This window comes from Crocodylus porosus, unplaced genomic scaffold, assembly GCF_001723895.1.
Source record: "Crocodylus porosus isolate Cpor-Errol unplaced genomic scaffold, CroPor_comp1, whole genome shotgun sequence".
In the NCBI taxonomy this organism is placed as follows: Eukaryota; Metazoa; Chordata; order Crocodylia; family Crocodylidae; genus Crocodylus; species Crocodylus porosus.
This window is the reverse complement of record NW_017728932.1, coordinates 16,391,558-16,412,647: the sequence shown is the minus strand read 5'-3', so window position 1 is coordinate 16,412,647 and position 21,090 is coordinate 16,391,558. Positions and strand designations below refer to the sequence as shown.

Sequence of the window (21,090 nt, the reverse complement as noted above, 5' to 3'; positions counted from 1 at the left end):
GGGGTGCATGGGGCTATGGGGTGCATGGGGGTGTTAGGGGTGCATGGGGCTATGAGGTGCACGAGGGGTGCATGGGGCTATGAGGTGCATGAGGGGAGCATGGGGTTATGGGGTGCATGGAGGTGTTAGGGGTGCATGGGGCTATGAGGTGCACGAGGGGTGCATGGGGCTATGGGGTGCATGGGGCTATGAGGTGCATGAGGGGTGCATGGGGTTATGGGGTGCATGAGGGGAGCATGGGGTTATGGGGTGCATGGAGGTGTTAGGGGTGCATGGGGCTATGAGGTGCACGAGGCGTGCATGGGGATGAGGGGTGCGTGGGGGTGCACAGGTGCTGCCGGATGCATAGGGATGCGGGGTGCATGCGGCTGAGGGGTGCGCAGGTGCTGCAGGGTACACGGGGGCTGGTGCACAGGTCACCGCAGCAGGCCCCAGCACCCCCCCGCAAGGCGCACCCGTGGCCCCAGCACGCTGCGGCGGGGAGACCAGCAGTGCGTGGGGTGGGGTGGGGCGCTGGCGTGGGAGCCGGACCCCCGAGGCTGCCCCCGCCCCAGGCGCGGAGGAGCGCTGGGCCAAGAGCAGCCCCGTGCTGGCTGGCTGTGGGGGGTTTGGGGGCTGCGGCTTGCCTTGCGCTGAGCATAGGCGATGTTGGGCGGTCTGATAGACGGCCCCCGGAGGCGCCTGCCAACACAGGCTCTCTGGATCGCGGTGCCCTTCGGGAGTCCAGGCTGCGCGTCCCCGCTCGGGGGCAGTCCGGCTGGGTCGCGTCGGCTTTCTGGTTCTTCGGTGCTCGGATGCTGCTGGGGAATCAGGGGGCGTTGAACCCCGATGCAAACCTGCTTCTGCTGCCGGTATAGCGACCCTTTGCCCTGCATCGATTTTTACTCGAATAAGAAAGGTCTTCGTTCGGGGGCTTGGCCTGGAGGAGAAGATGGGAAGCGACTGGGAAGATACTGACACGATGCTTTGATGCAGCACATGTCAGTTTTATCCAGCACCTCAAAAGATTGCTGAAACGCTTCATCTGCGGCAGCGACGGGGTCTCCCTGTTGCCATGTAGCAGGGTGGTCCTGGCTGCCCTGGGGCATTAGGTCCTTCGGAGTCACCGAGTCCTCTTGTGCTCGGCCCTGTGGCGTGACCGTCAGGGTGCTTCTTAACACGCGTGTCGAGCCGGAGAAGCCGGTGATGCTAGGTTTGACGTGGTAAATTGATCCGGCTGCTGGTGCCTTCAAACGTTCATGCATCAAGTTCGGCGAGTGTCCTGGTGGATTTCATCTGCCCTCTGCTGGCGGCTCGCGGCTTTTCTCTCTGCCACAAAAGCGCTTCAGCAGCTGCCAGCCTGCAGAGAGATGTCAAGACCTAGTGCAGCAGCCTCGTTACATTAACGAGAAGGAACCTCTAGCAGGATGCTCTCCATAGCGAGCACTGAAGTTCGCTCTTCCCTTCGATCCTAAATAGTCCACGTTGGCTGATCTCCGAGCCACACTGCAAAGCCAAGCTATTTCCTGCGATGTGCTGGGGTTGGGATTTGGGCACCAAGAGCTTGGCTGTGCGGCTGGAGTAGCGTTTTGGAGGTTTTCCCCTCCACTGTTGGGGAACATGCTGAATTGATGTATGTTCGTGTGTGCTGGCTTGGGTTGTTAATGCCCAGTGAAGGACTTGGGGTCCCAGGCGGGGGGCGTTCCTTGACAGTGCATGGGACTGAGATTTTCTTCTCATTCGGGTAGCAGAGATGGGTGTTTCAGGATTGATTTTTAATACCCCCAAACACATTGTTGGCTAAATCTGTGATAACGGACATGTTCCCTCACCCCCAAGAGTGTATGCACTAATAGTTTTCTGCTCTTTTCCCCACCATACTGATTTATTTTCAGTATGAATGTCACGATGTCTTTCTCCTCATCCCTTGCCTACAGATCTGTTTTCTGTATGCAGACGAAGGGCCTGACCCTCCAAGCATTTCAGCACATGCAAGTCATCCCGTCAACTTCAGTGGACTGTTCTGTGAGCAAACCCAGACACTCGTGTATTGCTTGCAGGGTCGAGGCCAAGAGAGGACTGAAAGTTCTTGCAAACTTGGAATAAATGTAACCCTGCGCTTCTTGAGTTGCCCACACCAAACTTCTCTAGAAGCAAAGACCCTTCTTGCATGCTATCTCGTCCCAGCCTCTGTTGACAGGTTCTCTGTTTTTGTGCTGTATGTTCCTGATTTGAGTATTCCCAAATGCACTTGTCTCTTTTCCTGCTAATGCTTGGGATAGCCCATAAAGGTCAGTCCTTACTTTATATTCCCAAGCAGACACATGCTGATTGTTACAGGTGTTCATGAGCTCTCTGCTCAGTTCCATTAGAGGGCAAACCACAGGAGCTCCTAGATGTGAACAGGCTTGGATTGGCACATTCATAGGAGACTGGTAGGGAGGACATGGGGGTGTATGTGCCCCCCTTGACGGGGACAGTGCCTCTCCTGACGGCCGACACTGATGCCCCACCCCGACAGGGTCCGTGGCTTCTGCAAGTGCCCCTCCAGATTCAGGAGGCACCAGTCGCTCATGGCAGATTTAGCAATGACATTCAACCTTTCACTGCAGAATATAGAAACATAGGGCAGTGCCCTAGGGATATAAAATGCAGAAATAATACTGCTGCCAGGAAGCCTGGTTCTGATGCATACTTTGCTTCTCATCTAGAAGCTGAGGCCCTCTTCTGCATAGTCTTGGGGTGTCATTTTGGGTATTGCTGCAGTGAAGGTCTTAACAGGACTCATCTCTGGTCTGTGAGCCAGTCATCTGAATCCCAGTATTGTTCCTGAAGTGATCTAACTGGGAGGGAAGTGGTTGCAGATGGAGACGGAAAGAATCTGGTTCTCTCATTCTTTTCACTCTCACTCCCACTCTTGTGCTCCCCTGGAGACAGACACAAGAAATGTTCTGAGCAGCAGTGCTGCCAGCTTTATAATCTTCTGGGACTGCGGACGGCTGAGCTACAAGCACTTCTGCATATGGGGCTATTTTTGTAGCTACCTGTGACTCGTTAAGCTGCCACTGCCTCTTTCTTGAGAGGTGCAAAACTGACTGAGCCGAAGTGTGCCCCATGCTCACGTACCCTTGCATGGTATTGCACACCACAAATACACAAGACCATGGTAGACCTGAGTGGTGCAATTGCCTTGACAAGCATCAGTTTTTAGAAGTAGCTCTTTTTATCTGCCTTCTGCTGATTGAGTTTTGAGGGGTCATGTTTTCCAGCTTTATGTGAATGCTGAGACTCTCACCTGATAATGTGGTTCTGGGAGCTGGGGCAGGATGCACAGTAAAATCCTGAGACCCGGCAGCTTGTAGTGGCAGATGCTGCTAGGCTGTTTGCTGAGGAACTGTCCATCGCCGTCATTACTTGCCTTGCATGTGTATGAATGGATGTCTGCAGAGGCCATGGCTGGTATCCATTCCCTGCAGCGCTAGTGTGGGCTTGCACCTCCTCTGGAAGAGAGCGTGCCCTGTGCAAAGAGAAAGCAGTGGTGGCAGGTTGTACAGCGGTTTGCAAAGCATCTCTGCAGAGTCCTTGGCACTTGAAGCCAGATTTGCATGGGGATCAGTTTGTCTTCCCATCGGAGCCCCTGTCCCACCTCTTGTGGTAACTCATAACCTTTTGCAAACCTTTCTTTATACTCAACGTAGATGGATAACAGCGGAAATTAGGAGTTGGGACTTTTACTTTTGTTCCCAGTTCTGACTCACTTGCTGACCTTGGCTGTGTGTCTCTCCTCTTCTTCCTCTGTTTACTCATCTCTAAACTAGGGGTGATGATACTTCCCTAGCCCTCCCTTACATTGTCAGTTTAACTACTGTTTACAAAGGGCTGGAAAGCCCAAGAGACAGCAAATTGCACGGTGAAATCTGCCTTAATTCAGTAGAGTTGCTCAAGTTTCTGAGCCACATGTGCGCTTTTTACAAAGTGCAAGCCAAGGCTTGGGGTAGGTCTGGGTGAGGGGTTGATATCTCCACCAAGCTAACAGGGCTTTCCATTCCAGTCACACATATCGTTGCTCTGCAGAACCACCATGCCCCTAAAGGATCGTGGCTCCAGAAGGCAAGCTTTGGGCGTTCAGGCTGCTGAGACATCCTAAGGCACTGCCCTTGTGCTCTGGGTTGCTGTCATGTCTTACCGTATCTTCTCTGATCTGCTGGGTCTGCTCCCCGTAAGTGAGTTTTGCGGTTTGGGGAGAAGGAGCAGGGCTTGGGGTTTTCTCTCTCCAACACACGCTAGCTTCCCAGCACACAGGTACTTCATGCATCCTCTTTTAGGAGACAGTTTCTTAGATGGCGTGGTTCTCCCACCCCAGTTACAGCCACTTAATTTCTCCTGGCCTCTGATATCAGACACAGCAGTGCTTTCTGCCATGGGCTGGCATTTTTTAAAGCACTTGTGTCATAACTCAAATGCTAAAAAAGATCTCTCTCAAGTATCGGCTGTCACCTCCCAGGGAGGTAAACTGTTGCTATAGAAGCCCGAGGTCTCTTTCAGGAGATCTGTGCTAATCTGGAGAGAAGCTGGCGTAGGAGGGAAAGTGCCTTTGGGAAAGATGCAGTGAAAAAGCAAAGGAATCCTCAGTTTGATAAGTAAGATGCAGATTTGCCAAGCAGGTTGGTTGCTCCTCGCACTGCTAAGAAGCAGTGGCTCTGTCCTGCCACCCCACTGCGTGATATTCCCATCTCTGTAGGTAATGCAGCAGATTAGAAATCTGAAAAGGACATTTAATTAAATGTCCTTAGAAATGAAGAACCCTCCTAACTGAGCTATCCTGACACTCCGCGCTCAGAGGCATCTATGGTAGCTTGCTCTTGAACAGGCAACATGGCCCCATTGTCCTCGGGCCAAATTGAGAACACAAGAAAAACCCTTTGTAGTTGAATTTGGGAGTTATCACCTCCATTGCGCCTTTCCTTCCATGCAGGTGGAGCAGGTGTGAAGGGCCGGTGACTGGGGGAATATGCATCATCCATGCCCACCACAAATCCCCTCTGCTGTCAGGAGACCCCCAAAATGAGGTTTGGTAACCAGGGTATCAGAAGCCCAGCCCCGGTGGCAGATCAGAAGCCGCGCACACTGGGATTATTTCTTCGGTAGCAGCAGGCCTTCTGTGTGATACTTGATCCCAAATCCCCCTTTTCAGCCTCAATGTCTGCATCTTGTAATACCGCACGGGACGATATTGTCAGTTTACAACGTGACGAGGTATACAATTCTGCATGGCTTCCCTTGATTGCACATAGGTTAAAGTCAATGACTGTTCAGATGCCCGTTGCTTTTTATTTGACAGTGACTTTCAGTGAAAGGATCGATGAAGCCACAGCTGTTGAAATGAGCCTTACAGAATCAACATGGCATTATGACTAAGGTAGCCTGCGATGGCTCATTCTGCAAGCTGCTCTTCCCTTTCAGATTTGGATCGAATGGGCCTTCTGAGTCAGACTCGCGGGTAACTGAGGCTGGAAGAGCACCACACAGACTGCAGTGGACCTGCTTACACCCTTCGCAACCATGGCCCCAAGTCAGGTGCGCGTCCTTCCTCCTAAATCCTCCCAGTGTCCAGGAGCTGCGATTATGAGTGAATTGCCTTTAAATATCCATTAACTTTGTCACTATGGTAACTGCTGCAACAGATTTTCTGGCCGGCTGAAGGTTTCCCAGCTCCCCAAGTTGTTGTAGGTTAATGTTCTGCCTGCTGGATTTGCAGTTTGGAGGAAGTTATAAATGTGGCAGGAAAAATCCTGTTATTTTGTTTATTCTCGCTACAGCGCAGGTTAACGGTGGTGGAAGGAGAAGGCCTGGCCTCCTGGGATGCTTCTGCCCTCAAACCCTAGAGTAGGGACCATCCAGGTAGCAGCGGGACAGACTTCCCCTAGGCACAGCCTGCTTCTCCCAGGGCTCCAGTAAGAGTTTAATGCAGGCCCGGCTGCTGGGGTGGATTCATCCCTTGTTCTTTCTACCCAGACTGTTAACAAAGCCATCAAGCCGCGTTCCTGTAGTCGTGAGGGTGGCAGCAAACGTGGCTGAGACTTGCCAACCTGTTTCATACAGCTCGCCCTCAGATTGTAACACCTTCCAGTCACCCTTCAGATTATAACCAGGGAGCAAGGCTGTAAGGACCTGATCCAGAGTCCACCAAAGGTGATGGAGAGATTCCCATTGCTTTCACTGCACTTCGGATGTGGCCCTGCACTTCTCCCATCAACAAGAAAAACAGTTTCTGAGTTTCTTATTTAATTTGGAGAACAAGTGTTTCCTCTTTCTGTGGAAATGGGAAACTCACTGGTTCCATGTATTTAACTCTCTGTTTGTCCCCCCTTGTCTGTGTTCCCCGGAGGGTGCTTGAACTCATCAGTGGCCTGAACCAGGGTGCAGGATGTAGGAGCTCCTGGCCATGGACCAGACCACTGTGATGGTTGACTACCCAAGGCACATACTGTAGCTGCTTGCTTGCCTTTGCCTTGACAGTGGATGCAGAACAGTGATATCCTGCTTGGCAAGGCAGATGACGAAGAAGAAGGATTTTTAAGGTTGGTTTTGTTTTTCCCAAAAGGGGAACAAAAGTACAGACTTCCCCACCCCACAGCCTGCGAAAGGTTTCATGAGTTCATGCTTGTGGGGTTGGGGGAGGAGAGGCCCACCAAGGGCCTGTCCTGGTGAGCTGCTGGGGGTATGCTCTCCCCTCTTCTCTGGTTTCCAAACTGCTCTTTCGCGCTCCACTTCTCCAGCTGCCCTGCTCTGCCCTGCCCTGGCACTAGTAGCTGAGCAGCTCTGTCAGAGCCTGTTCGGTGACCCTTCCCTGTGATGACTCTTGGCTCTTCAAGGATGATGTCCTGCTTTTGCTTGCAGCAAAACTGCACAGATTCATTTCAACACTTCCTTTTTGGCCCAGTGATCTGCTCTTCTTGCAGCAGTGCTGTTGCTATATTTGAACCTTTTCAGCAGATGACTTGGAAAAAGTGACTTGCTTTCCAGGGACCTTGGGGGAGACCAACGTGCACATGTCCCAGCTCCAGGGAGAGTATGATTCTTCCAAGCTTGGTCTTGCAGCTTGAGAAATGGGGAGAGAAGATGTGTGAGCAGAATGATGAGTATTAAACAAGGAATTAGCCATGCTTCACGCTCTGAATGATAGTTTATATAACCAAATCATCCCAGCTTACCCTTCTTAATGTTATTGTGCAGCGTTGCTGACCCAGAGGTAGTTTATAGGCTGCTTATACAAGAGCCTTTGCAGGCTTTTGAGTTCTTTTGGGATTAAAGGACTTGTAGACATGCAAGAGGTTATTTTATTTATTAATCATTTATTAGCTTGCTGGGCCAGCTCTGCGCAACACCTAGTGTCGCCTAGCTTTCCCAGAGGCTCAAAAGACTTTCTTGTTTCTCTGCTCATCATGTCTGCTGCCCCTGGATTTTGAAGGGTGTGGGTAAGCGATATTTCTGGTCGTCTGTCAAACTCATGTTCGAGGTAACCGTGCTTTACAGAACGTGGGAGGGCTGAGCCACAGACCTTCTAGACAATGGGAATTTGCATTAATTTTCTGGGGCTTGTGTGTGATGACAGCTGCTATGACAGAAAGAGCTGGAGCAGATGGTATTGTGTACATCTGTAAAAATAGACCTGCCATGTGTCTGAAGGAGAAGCTTACACTGCTGACATGTGAATCCAGAAGCATTTGCTTCTAGCTTCTTCAGAGGCAATTAAAATGTGATCCACTTCCCACCTGGACATTCTTTCTGTTCAATATAAACATGTTCCCAGTTGATCTTTAGATGCTATAAGCTGCTTATTGTGTGCTAAATAACAGTGCAATGGAGGTTCCAAATAGGCAGTAATGATCGTTATTTATCACGTAACACAAGGAAATATTTTTTTAATGGAATCATACATTTGGAAGCAGTTTCAAGCATCATCTAGCCCAGGTCTCCGCGCAGATGCAGGATTTGCTGTTCCAAACCCACCCCCAGCCACTCAGGCAGAGCCAGAGTCTCAGGATGGAATTTCCTTGCATTGCATAACTGCATATTTGTTACCGAGCTGTAATGTGAGATTATAGTTAGTTCTGGGAAAACCTCAACCTTTAGAGGTGTCAAGGAGGACCCCAAGTTTCGGGGCATGTTCCAGTTTCCCAGGTCTGTTCCACAGTCCTAGAAGCGGTTCATTCTGCAGGGCAGCTTTGGCAGGAAGACACGAGCACCTCTTTGGGCATAAGGAATTGCTAAGAAATCGTTCAGATCCTCTCGCTGATTCTCCGGAAATTTGCTTGCGTCAAGCAAAGGCCAAAATGTTCAAACTGCCCCTAGCTTCAAACAGCGCGAGGCTGATTTACAGAGCTGCTGAGCTCTGAGAACTGCACGTAAAGTCTCTCTGGGAACTGCTGACATTCAGCACCCCTGAAAATTAGGCAAGTATGTAAGTATCTCCTTGTCTCCATTTCTGTGTATAAAACGGATGCAGTCGATCAGCATCACCAGTTGTTGTGGGGCTTAATTGATTCCTATGAAGCTTTGGAAGATCCCGGGGTTGAGCACAGCAGAAGCTCAGGAATTTTATTTAGATAACCACAGTCCAGCCTCACAGCTAGCTGCTTGCAGAAGTCCCGCTCCATGCCATTCATCTCCGGGGATGTGACGTTTCTGTGCTTCGTCATTTTTTGTTGATAATTTGTCCTAGTCCTTGTGGCTGCTGTATGGAAGTTGTGCCCTGCAGTTCTGCTTCCGATCTGGGAATGTCAGCAGTTATGCGGGGAGTCTCTTCAAACCAGAACTGACAGATCAGCTCCTTGTGTTTGCAACAACCTAAAAAGCACCATCAAATTTTGCACGTAGAGGCCCCTTTCCACCAGCGCACCAAATTCTTCATTTTCAAAGCAACCTCAGATCCTCATCTTATTCTCTTTTCTGCTCTCAGACCCGGTGGCCTGCAGCCACAACCAAATAAGATGATTTTTTCCGGGAAGGCTCCTGTCAGTGTCCATCCTGATTCTTTTCTTGCGTGAGCCGGAGGCGGGTGTTGTGGCCTGATAAAATATCACTTTTTCTAGTACCTCATTCTGGATAGCACAGAGAGAGTGCACCTGCCTGAATATCCTCACTACATCCTGGTAGGGCAATCGCTGTGGCTTTCAGCCTGGTTGTTCTCAGCTGATTGTTAATGAATAGTGGTAGCTCAGTGCAAAATTAGCAGACGAAGCGTTAAAGACTTGGGACCTCTGTTTTTTGTCAAGTTGTACTTGTTGTGCTGTGGTTTTTAGTTTTTCTTGGGACACAGCGGGTAATGTCCTTCCTTCATGCCTTTCCCAAAAAGCCCTGCAGGTGCGCTCCTCCCTGGGTTGTAGCTGGACACTCACTTCACCTGTCCTTTTGAATGGCAGGGATAGAAACACTAAGCCACCCTTGCTCTGGAGAGGGTTTCCCCCTCCCTTGCCTGTGTTGGATTGTCATCACAGAAGCACGCCACTGCCTTCAGCTTTCTGTGATTCGTGTTTTTGTCAGCAGTGTAACCATGGTGCTGCTCAGGAAAACCTTGCCTCAATTAAGGCTGTTAAAACCAGGAGGGAACTTGTGTTTTATTGTCTAGATCTCGGTTTGCTTTGTAATTTGGCACAGCCTGGTGGTTCAGCTCTAGTCCATTGTGATCACAGATTTTAGCAACTGGCCTTGTTACTCCTCAGTTGGATTCCTGTGTGCGCCAGCCCCTGCCTGCTCTCTCTACCGGGGCTGTTTCCCTGCGCCCTAGGCTGCAGGTTATAACCTAGCCCTGAGACTGGCACTTCCTAGTTTTCCCTGTATCATCCCAACTGCCTGTGGATTGCCTGCGGCCACAACAGCATCTGCTGGACGTCCTGCTCCTCTGTGAACCCTTTTTCTGGGTCTGCTGTACCACTCTAGCACATGGTACTAGAGTGACTAGTGCAGGATGAGGCGTGCTGCCAACAGAGCAGCATCTGGAAATGGATATACCAGTTTACACCAGATCCATTTGCAGGATCCAGTCCTCTCTCTCTGTGCCCTGTCTCTGGACTCATCAGAAAACACTGCCAGTCTGTAAAGTGATGACTTTGGGTAAGTGAGTGTCCAGCTGAAGCTGTGAAGGAGGATGCATTAAAGGGCTTTTTAAATGCCTTGGTTCAGAGTGGAGTCCTCAACGTGTTCAAGTTGCAGTCTGCTGTTGCTTTTAACCTTTCAAACTGATCTCTGGAGTCAGGGCTGGTTTGGTAACTGAAGCGCATTTGGATGTGATGTTGCTTAACACACACAGTCAGGAATCATTTTCCCGTAGTTGCACGTGAATCGACGCAGCCACGGACTTCTGGACGATAAACGGAGCGGCACCGGAATTGGCGGCACTGCCAAGTACAATTGCAACCTTATGTTCCTATGTGAATGTTGTGACCCTGCTTTGCGCCAGAACAAAAAACCCTTGTTGTGCAGGTTCATCCCCTCTCCTCATTTAACACTTTATTAATGAGATGATAAACCCCAGGTCAAGCCTTCTCCTTTGCCTTAGCTGCCCTTGGGATAAAGCAGCTCCAGACCCTAGGTTTGTCTTTCCAGAAGGGCTACTCTCTCTGTCCCCAGGTGTGTTAATGAGATGTACCCCCCACGGTGAATCAACAGAGCTTAATGATCATCTGCTCACAGGGTGCATCCTTGCACAAAGTGGAAAGGACTTGTCTTTTACCTGGAAGGACCTGTCACACTTTCTACAGCATCAGCATGAGATGTTGAACAATCCCACCCACGTGTAGCAGAAAGCATTAGCTCCAGCCACAGGTCAAAGTTGATGGCTGTGGTACAGGCTGAGATCTTGGAGTGCACGGGTTGAACCTGAGACTGTATAGTATTTCCCTAAACACCAGGATTACTTGTTCTTTGTATACTTGGCTGTCTCGCGGACAACTTTAGGAGTTCACTTTTTACGCCCTTTCGATCAGCATTCTCTTGTCAACTGAGTGGCGGTTTCTTTTTTATCATCAAAATGGGAGTTGATTGATTCATTCTGCAAATGCTCTGCCAGCTATTTGAGCTTCCTTCCTGTCATCAGCAATGAAATGGAGCAAAGAAAAATAAAACAGAGTTTGTATCAGATCAGTACAGAGCGGGGAGGAAGCGGCAGGGTGACTAGTCACAAAGCCACAGCCCTACTACTGCCCTGGCTAGCGGCTTATTGACTTTCCCTTGTAATTACGTACTTCTTGGACTTACATTTCCAGACAGTAATGTTCTGTGCTTCACAACAGAATTAGAAGCTTGCTAAGAAACTACATTGCTGTTGACAGATCATGGCTTTACTCAGGGCATCTCTCTTTGCAACTCCTGCTTAAAAATGCCAGTCTTCAGCTGCAGTCACCCTGCTTTGTTCACTGCCCGAGCCCCTTTGCCAAGCCCTCTTCTTCCTCCCTACATCTGTGCACCTGCAGGTCAAATGAGAACCCAGCCCTCGACCGCCCATTACGTCGTGCCTTCTCCAGAGCTAAGGGGCAGGTACTGTGCCAGGCACGGCACACAATGCTTCATTTCCTGGGGTGCTCTGCTTTTCTGTGCTGCGTTGACGAGGAGGGTTTGCTCATCACGGTGCTGTTCATAACATGCTGCTCCAATTCTGTCCCTGCTGTGAAGCAATCACATTGTGCCTCGTGCAATGTCTGTTCAAGAAGATGATGGTGATAATACACGTGGGTGGCGATGGATTGGCCAGCTTGCATGCAGTTCATTAGCTCTGTCTTTGCAGTTACACGTTTCACTGGCATGCCACCCATCTCAAATGAATATCTTGGCAATTCTTTACTTTTGTCTCATTTTATAGACTCATTTCTCACCGTGGCTGGCTGAATGAAAGGCATTTGGTTCAAGGGACTGGAGTGGGTCTCGGGAGAGCTGGGTTCATGGTATCCTCTGACACTTTCAGTGTGTCTTGAGCAAGTCGCATAATCTTCCGGTACCATGACTTTGTTAAATGGAGTGTCATTTTCCCTATTCCATCAAGGAGTTGTGAGAATAAATTCATTAGTGCCTGTGAGATAAATAGCAATGAATGGTCTCAGGATAAATGAATACCTGTTATAGGTTTGGTTGACTTTGGGATGATGGTATGGCAGGGTTCCTCAGATCCCGACTGGCTTTAAGACGAAACTCAAGTGAGCAAGTGTTGTGGCTTTATCGTGCTCATGCCAAGCATTTTCAGTTTTGGGTTTTGGTCAAGTTATATTTGTCACGGCTAAAAATATCTTGGAGAACAAAATTCTTTTTTCCCCCCTTTTTTTCTTTTGGCTGAGGGATAGGAAAAACTATTGAGCTGACAGTCCAGTGCCGGTTTCTCACTGACCCCCATATGAAGTCAGCAGAGATGGCAAAGGACAGTGATGTGCTTCAGTCCAGAAACACTGCATATTTTCAAACAGGGAGTCTTTTCAGATGGCATTTTCTGGCCTGGTCCCTGTGCCATTTATTATTTTCAGAGTCTTACTGGAATTAGACCAAGAAGGCCAAGATGCCCTTTCATTTTGACACCGCCACCTTGTCGCTGACCCTTTCTGGCTCCGAAGGCAGCCCCGTAGCGAAATCGAGGGGAGATTTGAGTACAGTCCCTACATTGCATACCTGAGTGACTATGTTGTCTGTGCATGCATCACTGAAATAACACAACTTGCCTCTCAGGAGGAGCAACAGTTCGTTTAGACGAGAATATCCGTTAGTCATTTGTTATCGTGAATGGCAGAAAGCTCTGCCTGCTGGTGATAGCTTGGAGCCGGAAGAGGTCAGAGCCACGTGGAAGTGGGCAATGGAAAAGTCCTGTTACCTGTGTTCACTTAGACTGGGCTGAGCAGACTGGATAATGTTTTTGAACAATATATGTTTAGGAGCCTTGTGTGCACCTCTGACCATCCAGCTGAGTTGTACACTTGCAAACCTCAGAAAAACGGAGCGTGATCGCTTCCTAAATAGATGCTGCTGTAGCGATTTCCATGCCCAAAGGCTTCGAGACCTGAATGGGGCTGTCTCTGCTTCTGGGTGCATCCCGAGAGAGCTGGGTCCAAAACCTGGCCTCTTCTCAACGAGCTGGGACCCAAAGTCCAAAGCTGACTACTCTGCAGTAAAAACAGCCAGACAAAGGATCTTTTCTGTGATGAGCTCCCCTTGGTACCTCATTGGCTTCCCGTAGGTCTGCACCAGGACAACCTGGCACCTAGAATGAGGGTTGGAGGGCTGCATGGTCCAGAGGCAGCCACTGCATTTAGCCCTCAGTTGGAAACAGATAGCATGAAACCTCCCTGGTTATCTTTTATGATCCAACAGCAGCTGCCTTATAACTGTTGCTTACATCCTGTGTTCGAATTGCTGTGGAAAAACAGATGCCTCATCCTAAAGCTGGATGCAGACCAGCCCCCTGGGTCTGAATGTCCTAGGATGCCGGTCCAGATCAGAATTTTGCAAGTGCTGCTGTCTCTTTAAAGGCTGGAACCGAAACCCTGGCTCTGAGCATTCCCAAACTTCAGCGTGTTGGAAATCCAGACGTCGAGCTGAGTGTTTTTCTCCCCCCATCTCAGTTTGACCCTACATCTGCCTGATTCATCTCTGCAAAGATCTCTTTTGGCCTGCTTTCTCTCTCTTGGTGCACAGGATGTGCAGTCGGCATGGTGTTCTCAGCCTTCGACTCTCCAGGGAGCTGTGGAGTTCAACTCCTTAGCCCCCTTGCACGGTAGATCATGACTAAATCCCTGCTTTAATGTAGCCCCTTCCTCTCCCACCCTTACACACATTTTGGAGGCAATGTAGTGGGTGAGAAATATATTTTAGTGCTGCTGGATTGAACCATTAGGACTTTGGGGAGCATGAGGCCCTGGGGTGCAGCTCCTGTAACTTCCTGCAGAAAGCAACTCCTTTTGATGCCCACCTCCCTATTTTTTCCTGCAGTATACATGCCGCACAGTTCAGCTGATCAGATTATGCAGACTAGACAGGCTTATCATGCCATCTATCCAGTGTACACTTGTGCTCTGAGGTCTGAAGGAATACGTCCGGGAAAGGACCCCTTTCCTGCCTTGCTAACAGCACTGAAGCCCTTTACATCTCTGAGTTTGGGTATTAATGATTCCTCTTGGTACAATGGAAATATAATATTTCTCTTTCCCCTGAGCAAGCAAGTGTGCATATGTGTGCGTGTGTGTGTGCTGAATGCCAAAAGCATTGGTGAAGCCAGCTTGCTTCCGTATGTGAATCATTTCTCAAGCAGCTCTCTGTGTCTCGTTGCAATGTGGTTTTCCTCTCAGGGAAGTGCTGAAGCCCTGAATTCTCAGTCTGGTTTGCACATGCTGTCAGAGGCTAGCGGGAGACGGTTTTCTTTTTAATACGAGGAGGAGAAAAGCTTTCGCTGTAAGTATTTCATCCTTTTTTTTTTATCTGTAAGGTGGGAATTAGATGGTCTCTAGCAGGGTTTTGTGGAGGGAGGTGCATTCTTAAAGCAAGCCAGACCTCGTTTGCTCAACACCTGGCTGTAATGTTGGACTCTAATTAATACTAGATTGGATGAAGCTGTAGAAAATGTATCGTGGGGAGCAGTCCTGCATTGGCAGGGAGTGGGACTGAATGACCTAATAGACATTAGCGATAGAAAAAAATCTGTGGTCTTTGCAGAGCTAGCTACTGTATCTGCTTCTGCTGAGCTGCATAGAGTTATTGACTGAGAGAGGAGTAAAGCTGTCACGGTGCCTGCCTCTGCTTTCTGTTCTCCTTGGAGTGAGGGAGCGTGTTCCAGCAGCTGCATCAAACGGGAGAGCTAACGGGCTTTCCCTATGCTTTTCGGAGCCCAGAAAGGGCATGAGGGGAGCAGGCTGCTGAGCAAACGGGCTCAGGAGAAAAAAAATTGGCAGCCAGCTGCTCTGCAGTGACAAGCAGTACAGACACAGGGGGTGGCACGCAGGAGCCATGCCCTCTTGTGCCACCTTGGCACGGGGCTGGTGAGCATCTCTGTAGGAACCTCTGATTTCAGCAGCGTGGTAATTGTCTGTACAGATGTGCTCCGGGCTGAATCTGGATCCTAACAGCAGTCGCAGGTACGGTGTTCAGCATTTACATAACACGCGGCAGGTTTGCAGAGCTGTACAAATGCTCGTTAAGCCTCTGTGTTCATCACAGGCTGGCATCGGATGGCAAGCCAAAATCTCTTCCCTTGTTATGCCCAATCTGCTTTCTTGTTAGATGTGCCACTTAAACTGGGCTGTTTTACTGGCGTGCTCTCTGCCTACAAACTGGAAATGGTTCTCTTACCCATTTGGGCCTGCGGTGAGGAGGGGGTATTAGACTTGTTTAAATGCACTGCTCTCCAGGAGCATACTCTGTTGATTATTTAGTAAGAGTCATCCTGTCTTTGGTGTGTTTCTGTCCTAGCCCTGGCCCCCTACCCTACTGCTTGGTTCTCTAGTGGCTCCATTATGCAGCCCCCCCAGAACTGGGCTTTCAAGTCCTTGGAGATCCACAGGTCGTGGTTTGCAAATCAAAAGCCCCGCTGTTTGAATCCAGCCAACGCTGTCCATGTGCAGAGTGAACATTAAAAAAAAAAAAGGAGAAGTTTCGATGTTTCTCTTGCAATTTTACAACAGGCAAATGGCTTCCTCTTACCAAAGAGACCCTGCAGTCTCCTACAAGTTCACAGTGCTGCCCGTTGATGATCATTTCAGAGTTAAAGGGCCAAGTATATTAACGTTTTTAAATAGGCTGCTGCGTGCTTTTATAGAGTACAAATGTCTCCTTTCAGAGCTCAGTGCTGTCGGGGGGGTTGGATGGAAATTAGGCACAGGGACTGTCCACCACATGACGGGCCAGGATTATTCACCCATGCTCTAGGAGTGGGAGAGGCTGACTTGCCTTTTTATTTGTGCTTCTCTCTCTTTTCTGAGGGACTCCTTAAGGCACGTGGGTGTTTCTCCCACATCAAAAGCTGATCTTCAAAACAGGCTTTTCAGTGGCTGAGACGTATCCCCATTCCACAGATGGTGAATTACAGTAATTCATAGGAAGGCTACACAACTTGTCCAAGGTGGCACAGGATGTCTCTGATGGAGCTAGAAATAGCTGGCCCATGCACCACATGGAAGAGAGCAGCTGGGCTGCTTTGCCTGGTACATGTAGTGGTTGGGATTATTACGTACTTGCCTGCTACATGCGGCTCCCAATCTAGAACGCGTGGCAATGCCTTTTCTCCCTTCTAAGCATATCTGCCCCATATGCTACAGGGTAAGGGCATATGACAAGGCATTGCTGAGCAAAACAGTGATGATTCTTCCCTTTTCTAGCCGTTACGCAGCTGCGGCCTATGTAGAGAGAGCCACCTTCTCCTTATTGTGGATTAGTAAAACGTACAGTATTAACCCCGTGTCTTCTGCCTCTTGCTCCATTGCTAGGATGGTAATCCAAAGAAATGGGCTCTGATGACTCCTTTACCCCAGTGTTTTTGCAACCTGCCTATGTTATACTTCAGGGAAATTAAACCTTCTGCTCCAGCTGGGGATGTGTCAGAGAAAGCTCAGAGTGGCTTCACTTTTTTTTTTTTTCTTTTAAGGTTACAGCCTGGATTTTAACTTCCGGCAGCTAGGAAATTTGGAATCCAGGTATGACTTTCCACCTCCCTGTCATCTTTTTTTGCCTTATGTCACTGAACAGGGGCCACATTCATTATATAATCTGAGACGCCTTCAGCCTGGGGGCCTGAACTGAGCTGAGCTGACGCGGGACTTGCAGCTGCAAAAGCGGTGTCTCTTGGCTTCTGTGGAATGAAACTGCCTCCTGAATGTAGTTTTTTTGTGCGCTGTGATTATGTTTGGCATAAACTGTATAGCCTTGTTGGCTGCACGCAGCCACCGCAGGCTCCGGTACGCACCATCGCATCCTGCCTGTGTGTACGTGCATTCACACTAAGGCAACTCTTGTTTTTCCCTCCTCCCTCTTCATGCTTTATCGATGCTTTATTGCGGCATTCCTCATGTGCCTCTGTCAATACTTGACTAGCACTATGTTCAAATGCAAAGCCTTGCCCCGGAGTAAGAAAAAGATTATACCAGCCTCTTGTTCAATCCAGCACTTGTCACTTCTTAACCAGGTCATGTAAACACCATGGCCTATTTGTACAGAGAGCCAGAAGCAGTATTTGACTTCTGCTCTAACAGATCACCAAGCAGCTGGTGGTTGCCGGCTGCCAAAAAGCTTTGCCAGCTTGTCAGGCTTTTGTAGCCTTATCGTGACTATCAAATGATCAGGCTGGAGAGACGGACCTACTCCGGCAGGGTAGCCTGGGTTAGATAATCAGTGGCAGTGAGCAAGGGGAAGAGCTGACTGTCTGCGTAGAAAGGGGATTACTGAAGTTACTGGAGGGGAAAACTCCTGGATGCTTTGAAATAACCTTTTGGCTTGACCCTCAATTGCTCTGCTAGGTGTTGTGTAGACTTCTCGTCTAAGACAGATCCATGTGTTCTAGCTGATGAGCAGGAAACTCTTTTCCTGCACCCCATGTTATGGGCAGGAGTGGAATTGAATGCAAGAGAAATCAGACTGAGTATATCATAGAAAACGAGGGTTGAAGGGACCTCAGGAGGTCACATCTAGTCCAACCACCTGCTCCAAGCAGCACCAGCCCCAACTCGATCATCCCAGCCTCTTGTCCATATATCCCCTGTGCCCTTGTACAGAACGAGGTGTTTGGTTCCTTTCTTGTATCCAGCTGGAAAACGGGGCATATTTGGGAACAAGGAGTTCATACGTTGCAGGCTCAAGGGAAAAGCTGTGTAGAATGGGAGTGGGCAGAAGGCCTCCTTCGTTGCCTGCCCGGCCGTGTCCGTAAAATCATAGATGACCCCCTGGTAGCTGAAGGAAGGGTGTTTATACTAGGTACAACACTGAATCCATCCAGAGGTGTATAGGGCCTAGAAGTCTTGCTAGGATGGCTTATCTTAGTTGATACCTACCCTTTATGATTACTTAGAGTTTTTTCTGTCCTTGATTATAACGTACAGGCACTTCCTAAGGGTCCGTGGTGCCTTTGTAAATAAATACCTTTTAAGTATAAATGATGGAAAGGAGGTTACGAAAGAACATGATCAGTCTTAAACACACAAAAGATAAACAACGTCTGGAGAATCAGCAGTAGGCTCATGACCTAGTCCCAAGACCACCCCATCTACACATGGTTTCATGGTTATCTTTGACCATGGATAACCACCTCCAGTCATCCTATTGCTCTATCTGGGGGGTCATTCATTACCCTGAAGCTACAGAAGAGCTACTGTGGTCCAAAAACTTGAGCACAGGGCTAGGCCTCCTGCTCGTGACTCTACTACTGATGCCGTGTGTGGCTGTAACTCCTCTGTGTCATTTCCCATCCATAAAATGGTGACATCTTAATCTACGATTGTAGCGTATATCAACATCTTGGATTGCAATGTGCTTATGAGTGTCTGGTTTCATCGTTGTAGCACGTCCTTCTGGACTCCTGGAGGTAAAAGGCTGTGCTTGAAGCATGGCTATGACTAACACAAACCTTCTTCTTGCTATTACTTGCAGGTTTTCAAGTCATTTCTTGTCTCTTGGTATCTTTTTAATGAGGCATAAAAAGGCCCCTTCTTAAGTGGTGAAGAAATGGTGCTGGTTGGGAATTTTGACCCTGTAAGCTGGTTTGAGGTATGCAGTATATGTAGTAGGTTTATGCTCCTCCCCAGTGCCAGTGCCCAGCAAGGGTCCTAAGAGCATTAGCTATGAGCTGCCATTGCAGTGTGCACGTTGCTGATGTGAGCTAAGCTTTGGGCAAGCAAAAATGCAGCCAGGTTTCCACTTGTGAGGATTACACAGGGACAGCCAAGGAGATGCTAAAAACTAGGCAGGATAATACAATTTAACCAAGAAGGAACGACATTGCCCTCTTGCAAGGGCAAGTGACTGTCTAGAATAAAGGACGCAATCAATCTAGAACTGATGCACACTGGGCTGGGAGGGACTGGGGCTCTAGGAAAGCAGATCGAGATGTGGTTAGGAAAGTAACGGAAGGTTTTGTTTTTAATTAAAAGCTCATCCTGGTTTTAAATGGTTTTATCTGTGCAGCCAGTCTCCAAGTTGGCACCTGTCATGTTGGACTGTCATTGTCTGTGCATTATGACCCTGGCTTGAGTCCTGGTATCAACTAAGAAGTCAAGATGAGTCATATGCAGGCATCTGTCAAATCTACAAGTGGTGCTTTTTAAGTGGGTTTGTCGGCAAGGCTGAAAAATATGTCCCCGTCGGCTGTGCTACCACATCACGTCCTATGCTCCAGCAGGGAATCCTTGACAGTCTCCCGGACCGGTTCAATCTCTCTCCCTTCCGGCTGATGGCAAAGTGAGGAAGGGTAACGGTTTAGAGGGACAGCAATCTAAACACAGCTCAGATTCAACGTGGGAAAATCCCAGAAGATGTTCTTGCTTCCGCTTAAAGGCCGTGTTCAAGGGGGGTTCTGGAGTGACCTGGTTCTCGGGTATAATATAAATAACTGTGAGCAAGTGGGACTACGGATCTGATTTAAATCTACAGAAGTCACAGAATTGCGTCCTTCGTGAATCCCATCTGACCAGCAGGTAGTTGTGGCCTGGTTTTCTAAAAACACTGAATGTTCACGGCTCTCGTTGAAGCTGCCGTCTGGTCTGTTACTTTGCATACCTGGTGATTAGTTTTCATAAGAGCGTAACGTGAAGGACCCTGGCTAACTGAACTGCCCTGTTGATTAAGCATCACTGATTCAACATGTAATATGGGGAAGGAAGAAAAAAATGGAGGGGCGCTGCTTATAGGGCCTTGTTCAGAGCCAGGAACAGGACCTTTCCTCTGACACCAGTTGCCATACAATGTGCTGAAAGGCAGGGAATTTTAGATTATTGCATTTGCAACGTTTTGTTTGACTGCCTCTATGTTGGGACATTGCTTTCTCTTACTGCCTTTTCTTTCTCTTGGCTTTCTCTGCGAACAGCCTAGAGATCAAACCACAATCTCTCTGGGGTCCTTTTGGAAGAAAATGCTGACACTTATTTAAAATACAGCAGACTTGTTTTTATCGATGTATCCGAGGCCATAGGGATCCATTGCCTGTTGGCAGCTTATGTTCACAAACACAGAAATACACGGTCTAGAGCCTTCTGTGCAAATAGGTATTGAACAACATCTCTTGTGACAAAGGAATATTAATAATGTGCCTTCACATCATGCTTTTCCTCAAGGGGAATCATACATGTGCAAGTTATTCTCTAGGGGAAAGGGACACGGAGGGAAAGCTTTTTACCTGTAAATAGATAGCAAGCTATTGATGGGTTAGGAATAAGATGGAGGGCTCCTGACTGTCCTTTGCTTTACTAAGAGGCCAGTTTACCTAGTTTGGCCAGTCTTGGAGGTGCAGCATGATGGTAGTATGCTGTCTCAAGCTCTCCCTTGACTAAGAAGCCACCTCTAATTTGCAGGGATGATATTTAAGACGCAGTCAGCTTGGCTGACATGTTCGTGGTAGTGACAAATCCAGCAGGCAGCCAGCGTCTGCTCACTGAACCTTGGAGGGGCGACACCTGCAAGTGCGTCCTATTCCCAAACTTTCATGTGGGCAGTTAATCACAGTCAACAGCAAGTTTTAACATTTTACGCCGTAGGACAGACCCTAGCTAAGGCTGGGTGGCAGAAGCTGCCTTTAATTCACGTCCACCCTTCTCTCTGCCCTTCCACAGGCTTGTGTTCTCGGCCTCTGACCCAAAGCCACGTCATGGAAGCAGAAGGTGGTGTTTAGTGGTTGCGTTGTTCCTGACAAGCTGCTCTTTTGGTGCCGTGTTTGAGACAGAAAGGCTCTGAAGTGGCAAAATCCTCTGCCTGAGGATCTTCAGAAACTTCCTTCCTCTAGTTTATATTTAATGACACCAAGTCCCTCATCCTCTTTCTTATTTTTACATGTTTCAAACTTCTCCCTGTGCTGCAGCAAACCTCTTCTTTCAACTTTTTCAAACTTTAAACGTTCGTTGTCTGTTAGCTGCGATTCCCGATCAGTTGCCGGTGACCCCTGGC

The 21,090-nt window shown here is 48.8% G+C and overlaps 2 protein-coding genes across 5 annotated transcripts in view; one reads left to right on the top strand and one right to left on the bottom strand.

The window, feature by feature from the left end:
- The window catches only part of TIMM22 (translocase of inner mitochondrial membrane 22), a 3,022-nt gene extending 2,147 nt beyond the window's left edge, over nucleotides 1-875 (bottom strand). Inside the window, exon 1 of the mRNA XM_019545320.1 lies at nucleotides 627-875. Within this exon, the coding sequence (XP_019400865.1) occupies nucleotides 627-875 (249 nt within the window). The remainder of the gene's footprint in view (nucleotides 1-626) is intronic.
- A 5,104-nt stretch (nucleotides 876-5,979) lies between these two features.
- Nucleotides 5,980-21,090, top strand: part of SPECC1 (sperm antigen with calponin homology and coiled-coil domains 1) — a 117,303-nt gene continuing 102,192 nt past the window's right edge. The window contains exon 1 of one of the 4 annotated variants that reach the window (XM_019545771.1): nucleotides 5,980-6,560. The gene's annotated coding sequence lies outside the window, so the exon portion shown is untranslated. Of the gene's footprint in view, nucleotides 6,561-13,228; nucleotides 14,407-14,966; nucleotides 15,087-21,090 lie in introns of those variants that run through there. The other 3 variants (XM_019545773.1, XM_019545769.1, XM_019545770.1) reach the window with 3 other exon arrangements.